This window comes from Alnus glutinosa, chromosome 7 (assembly GCF_958979055.1).
Source record: "Alnus glutinosa chromosome 7, dhAlnGlut1.1, whole genome shotgun sequence".
NCBI lineage: Eukaryota > Viridiplantae > Streptophyta > Magnoliopsida > Fagales > Betulaceae > Alnus > Alnus glutinosa.
Window position 1 is genome coordinate 29,777,902 of NC_084892.1, and position 7,045 is coordinate 29,784,946.

The 7,045-nt window shown below is 38.7% G+C and overlaps 1 protein-coding gene across 1 annotated transcript; it reads right to left on the reverse strand.

Annotated features, from left to right (window-relative positions):
• Positions 1 to 4,354: 4,354 nt before the first annotated feature.
• Positions 4,355 to 4,990, reverse strand: LOC133873455 (uncharacterized). The gene has a single exon (XM_062311154.1). It carries the CDS (start codon positions 4,988 to 4,990, stop codon positions 4,355 to 4,357), a length of 636 nt encoding a protein of 211 aa, XP_062167138.1.
• Positions 4,991 to 7,045: the final 2,055 nt, after the last annotated feature.

Below are 7,045 nucleotides of genomic sequence, written 5' to 3' on the forward strand. Positions count from 1 at the left end.
CTTTCTCAAATAATATTTTTTGAAAAACGTTAAACTTATTTTTTTAGTATTTGGTACCATCGAATATCGTGATTAATGCTCCGTTTGTTTCGACGTAAAATGGTTTCTATCGTAAGATGGTTTCAGGGAAGTCATTTTTCAGGAAACCATTTTCCGTCGAAAGCATTTTCCGGTGTTTGGCGCGTACGGAAAATCGCAAATATTTTTTTATATTTTTATTCAATCATATTAACTTATAAAAATCAATTTTTATTCACAATATAAAAATATTAATGTAAAATAATATAAAAATCATCGATGACGAGATTCGGTCACTGATCAACAAGATTCTGACTATTTTTACCTGATTCCGGCTAATATAGCCAGAATTCGAGATAAAGGCCAGAATCCGGACAGTTTCGTCGGAATCTGGGATAGCCGGATTCCGGCACAAAAGGCCGGATCTCGGCAGGCTGGCCGGATCTGGCCAGATCCGTCCGGCCAACCGGCCGGAATTCGGATCTCTGGCCAGATCCGGCCAGATGGCCGGATTCCGGTCAAATTGGTCGCCGGAATCTGGCTGACCGGATTCTGGCGAAGGTGGCCGGATTCCGTTGCCAGATTCCGACGACATTAACCGGATGTTGGATTCCGATACCGGCAATATTTCGATGATGGTCGGCTGCTTGAACGTGAAGGTCGACTGTGCCGTTTAAAATAGATTGACTGTGTCTGGCGTCTTCGGAAAATGATTTACACTTGATTTACACTTTTAAAAAGTGTAAATCATTTTCCGAAATTTACTAAGCATTTTTTATCAAACAGAAATCATTTTTCAGTTGACTATTATTTTCACTCCTACCAAACACCGAAAAATACTGAAATCATTTTCCAGAAATCATTTTACGCCGAAACAAACGGAGCATAAATCGAAAACATTTTCAGTTGACCAAAAAAACCTTCTTTAATTAATCCTTGTAAAATGGTTTATCTTTTTTAAAACCATAAACCATTTTTCGAGTTTGAATTTCTCCTTCTCGCACACACTCTCTCTTTCTCTCCCACAATTCATTCTCTGCCACCACCAGAGTTCATTGAAGTCATCGACGGCCGCCGTTGGCTACTACTAGGGGTAGCTGAAAGTCGTCTGCTACCACATCACCTAAAAAAAAATAGCATCTCATTTTCAACACAATTGCCTAACCTTCTATACATCCACTACAGCCTCTTCCTCTGCTCCTTTGCAATGTGACCGAATCACTATAAGAGCATTTACAGTGGGTTATGTAAAACTCACTTTTTGCTAGAATAGGTAACAAAACTCCTAAAATCTTGCTCCATCAGATTCTAAAGCAAACCTAAAATACATTTGGCTTGCATTTGTGAACAATGCAACGCCACATGAGGCGTTACACTATTCACACATCTATCGTTATTTTATTCTTCTTTCTCTCACTTTCTTTCACATGTTTTCCTCTTTCTCTCGTCATTCTTTGCGTGTCTCTCTCTCTCTCTCTCTCTCTCTCTCATACCCTTCTCCTTTTTTCTTTTTCTTTTTTTCTTTTTTTTTTTCTTTTTTTTTTTCTTTGATTTGGCCTTGCTTTCCTGTTCGGCGAATTTTTTGGCACTCTTGTAGGCTCAACTAGAAGTTGTCGCAAAAAAGGGCGATGTTAGCTAGAGAGAGTGAAGTGAGGTTGGGGCAGCGGCCGAAATCAAGGGTGGAGAAGCTAGAAATTGTTGTGGGAGAAATCCAGATAAAGAAGAGAAGCAGGTGAGTCACTCACGAAGCGAGTGGGTATCTCCCCAAACGAGATTGTAGGAGAGGTCAAGAATAGAGAGATCTTTGCAAGGCAAGAGAGTAAGAGAGCCAAGTGTTCTAGTGAGCTTGTTGTCGGAGAACAAGAGATGGCTCGCCATGAGCACGGATCACCATCATGCCTCCAATCCGCTAAGAAACCCTTGGGATCGAACTGAACAGAGGGGCTCGAATGTTATGGTTATTTTCCTGGTCCTGTTCGGCAAATTTTGCGGTGAAGATGTGATTAAAATTAAAATTGATTATTTTAATAAAATAGATAAAAAGTTTAAATAAGCTAATTGAGGAAGGTGTTAAAAAGTGGTTAGTTAAACTAACAAAAGTAGATTTTCATTAGTTATTCTAGATAAAATTTTATACAAGCCAATATGAATGCTTTAAGTATTATACAATATATATATATATATATATATTTCAATCCGTACAACACATATTTAGAAGAAATGGAATATGAAAAGGCATTAATTTGCTGTTAGCTGTCTTATCATCAATATTCTTCATCGATCCACAGATCAAATTTCATAGAATATGCTTCCATAAAATTTTAAGAAATTGTGTATATATATCATATATCAATGACAACATAAATCATAATTAAGCAGCAGCATTAAGTTGTTATTAATTAGCAACTGCATGCTGAGAGTATAATTAAGCAGCGGCATCAGCTTCTTATTGGACAGTAAGTGAAAGTATATCCATGTCGTTGCTTATGATGTAGCAAGAGCAGAGGACCAAATGACAAAGATGTACTGAAATCTGTCGCTTCGAAGACATTCAATAATCTGAGACTTCTGAACCTAACATTGACTCAGATGCTTGTGTGGGGAAAAAGGGGACATCATGAGCACGGCGACCTATCAATTTGCTTCGCCACCACAAATAATTGGAGCTGCAAAAACCATTAAAAACGAAAAAGTTGATTATATTGAAAAAACTGCAAAAACTTGATTCGTACGTACTTGGTCCCCCATTACTTTGATTTGTTTATACATAGCTTCTTCACACGCGCACACATATATATCACTCCTATTCCTTACTCGATCTCCACGTAACTGTTTCACGTTGGCCCCCCTTCCTAGCTTCCACAAATTTGTCCAGCCTCTTTCATGGCTGGCTGGCTGGCTGGCTGACCACGTACGAGACATACAATAGAACTTTCTGAGGCGGTTGCATCATTCCTGACGCTTGTTTTGGTAGCTAGTTGTCGCATTCAATATATATATCTCTCTTTGATATGGTGGTGGTCGTGACCACTTTCGCATTGTAAAATAAAAATCAGATAAGAATGGTACATGCATATAGCATCACTCTTTGTTTAGAGCTTCAGAACACGCACAGACAACGCAGTCCTAAGCACCACTTTGGCACTTTTGCCAAAACGGAAAAGTTATGCCAACATAATGATTCCAATATTTAGAACCAAATTAAAGCTATCACTCCAAAGTGTAAAGAGTCCAAGAAGGCATTTATTGGCTTGATCGATATAATATCCTTAATTAAATTACCAAATTAAAGACCAACCACATGGAATGGGATGGGATGGGATGGGATGGGACTATCACCTAAAACTTTCAAAAGAGAGCTCTACTCTCTCTTCCCTCTCCATAAAACTTTTCTTCGTAGTAAGCTTTACTCTTTTCGAGCGCCAACGGTAAAGAAACAGTCTTTTTTTGTTGTCCACTTGCTTCCTCCGCTACCAACAAGCTTCTTCTTTAATTTTATAGAAAATCGTTAGTCACATCTGCACTATCACTCCTAAAAGATTAATCAATTTAGAGTTCTTTTATAATTTCTTATAAAACTTAGTTTCATCTAGTAAATAGGTAATGTGAAACTTAGTACCCATAAATATTTATATAAACCACTCACTTTATGTGACATATTTATCTCTTCTCAATATGAGTTCGGAATATTGCAAACCCCTCCCTAAAACTTTTGACGTTCTCTTCAGGGTCACGTTATGCAATGCTTCAAAATCACATGACTTAGTGTTACTAGGTAAAACTGAGCTTTATAAAAAATTTTAAAAAGACTTTAAATTGACTAGTCCGAATCTTTTGAGGTAATAGTGCAAATGGATGTAGGTTTTTTTTTGTTTTGTTTTTTAAATCGTTACAACTACTTCCTTCGCCTCGTGCGCCTCATTTGCCGCCACAGTGCGCATGCCCAGCTTAATCACATGATTTGACATTAAGAAAGAAGGTTCAGTTCAAAAGGTCAAAAAAAAATAATAATAATAATTAGGACTGCTCCACTCGATCACCATTTTGAATTTGTTAGTATTATCAAAGTTTTAGATTTTAAATCAGAATTTTAGAAAAGTTAGTTGAAGAGGACAAAGACTGGGGAAACCGGGAAAGCATAAATATTATTCCTCTTTTCACTTGTGGTCTGCTTTGTCAATGGGGTCCCTACACCCCAACCATTTCTCGTACTTTTTTTTTTTTTTTTTTTTTTGAACAAAGGGAAAACTTCTCATTAATAAAAGACCATTACAGTCTAAAGACCCTTAAAGTCTCTAAAAGAAGCTAAGGCTATAAACAAAGGCATAGACTCAACTCATACATGAGAGAAACATCTTAAAGAAGCTCTTCTAGCTAGAAGATGAGCCACTTCATTAGCCTCCCTTAAGCAGTGATTCCATTTGCAAGTTGATAGTGAAGCTGCCTTAAGTTTGAGAGCATCTAGAAAATGTCCAATTCTGTCCAAAGAATGACCCGAGGAAGAAACGGCTTTGATGATCTGCAATGAATCTCCTTCACATTCAATGCTGTCCACACCTAGATCACAACAAAAATCCAGAGCTGCCAAGGCAGCCATGGCTTCAGCACACACTGGATCCACCACTGCCTTACAAAAACAGCATTTAGCAGCCAAAACGATTCCCTCCCCATTTCTAATCACACACCCCATACCAACCAAATCAGAATTAACATTTAAAGAAGCATCCCAGTTGATTTTAAGAGAACCAGTAGCTGGCGGTTTCCATAGCTTGCCAAGATCAGGCCGAACCGGACAGGAAACCAGCCCCATAGAATCCTTTGAATTGAACCTTTTGAAGTCATCAAACAAAGAAGATGCCTCAGAGAAAACCTTCAGGGGAGAAGAGAATTGCCCTTCAAATATTAGCCTATTTCTCCGCAGCCAGATTCTATGGAAAATAAGCACAGATAAACTCATCAAATCAGCATTCATCTTAGACAATAAGTAGGAAATAAGCTCTGGAAAGTCCGGAAAAAAGGAGGGGCATTTTTGAAAAAGAGCAAACCCACAACCCCACACGTCTTGAGCGGCCGGACAACACCATAATACATAAACCACTGACTCCATTTCTAACATACAACAAGGACATAAATCATCAACACCCACACCTTTTCTTAACAGATTCTGTTTAGTTGGTAAAATGTTCTGACAAGCTCTCCACAAGAAAATTTTTGAAGCATTAGGAACATTTATGGCCCAAATTTTCTTCTAGAAAACATGACTGCCCGGAAAAGAAGAGCACTTCCCAAACTTATTTCTTGACAATTCTAACGCCAAATGGTAAGCACTCTTAACCGAAAATAAACCTGAAGATGTGCCATTCCAAATGATCTTATCCGGGGGTAACAGGGGACATAAAAGAATGTTTTTAATAGATGACTGTTTTCCTGTTTTTATTGCAAAGGCTATTAAAAACATTTCTCGTACTTGTCTCACCGGCAGAACATGTAGAATTTATGAACCTTCTTTTCTAAGCAACCTGCATAGAATGAACTTATCCAAAAATAAAAGAATGAATGTGAAGAACCACTTGTTCGCTCGCTCACTCTCTAATCAAATGAGCCTGCAAAATATTATTGGTACAGTTTCCGGGTGATAACGTGTCGATCGTTGAATTGTACTCTTTGCTATGAAGGTCCGAAGAGGTTGGATGTGTCAATGAGCTTTGACCTGCAAAACAAGAAAAGACACGCCAGGGGTTGGTCGGCGGCGCCTCCTTCAACGGTTAAGTCAGATGTCGTTTTTCTGGTGAGCCAAAAGAGAGAGAGAAAAAATATCATTAATGCTTCTATCACGTTAGGAGTTACCCATTTATGAAGATTATTTATACTGTCTTCCTTTTATGGATTCGCACGTGTGAGTTTTTTATCGCTGGCGGAGCAAGTATGCGTAGGATGTGACATGTGCAGCAATTATTTATGGTATTCTGACCACTAGCATGATGAACTGGTCTGAGCAGTGGCACGAGGTGCTGCCATTCTTTCTGTAACCGGCCATGATTGGACTGGCTGATATCATCCTTAATAAATGAGGATGGCTCGCCATAAATGAACTCCTCTTCCTCTCCGAACATCTTGATCGGATATTCTACTACTCGACCATGGCTTCATTATATCCTCGGCACAAATGAACCCGAAAAAGGGATTCCCGGGCATATTAAACCCCATCAGTCAATGGGCCTGGGCTGATCCTTTTCCTCTATAGGACCGGTCTATCATCAAAGGCCCGGTCCGATGATTTCAAAGTATAATTTCCTAACAAAGATTAAGGAAGAAAATGATTTCGTAGGTGAAACACTTCGATATTTAAGTTAGAATTAAACTAATTAAGGTGATGAACTTATAGTATTCATAAATTATTTTGATAAGAATGATGTGTACTTCTTAATTGATTGTGTTGATGTCGGATTTTTCACGATGACGTGTCAGCTACGGACTAAACTTTCGCCGGTGGTTGTTTTGTGTAACGAAACCTCCAGGCTGAACTTCCTTCTAGGGACCTGCAAAACAAAGGTGCGTCGGGGTTGTCCCGACGACGCCTCCTCCGATGGTCAAGTTAGCGAGGAATCGGTTCCAAATGTTCTTAGGAGAGAGAGAGAAAGAGAGAGACAGAGAGAGAAAGCTTGTGAGCCTCTTTTTTTTTTTTTTTTTGTTACCTCCATAAACGTGTTTTTTTATTTATCACCTGTATTCCCGTACCTTCATTTATGGTATGCGGATATTTTGGATCTTCTTCTTAATTCGTTTCCATAAAAGTTACTTCGGTAGCGGAGATCTGATGTTGCCTTTGACATCTTGTCCTATATTTGGAAGCAAGTCGAAGTCGGGGATCCAATCATCCACTCCCTATTGTACTTATTCTTCAAACCTAATGACGGCAGGCAATTAATTACCAAGATTCCAATAACTGAAGCGATCTTTGGCTATTAATATTTTTTGTCCCTTTCTCCAATGACTGCCGTCTTGACCTCTGACTGGTCCATCAATT

Excerpts from the sequence above, each read along its gene's own strand:
- LOC133873455 (XM_062311154.1), bottom strand. The coding sequence starts at position 4,990 with ATGAATGCTGATTTGATGAGTTTATCTGTGCTTATTTTCCATAGAATC.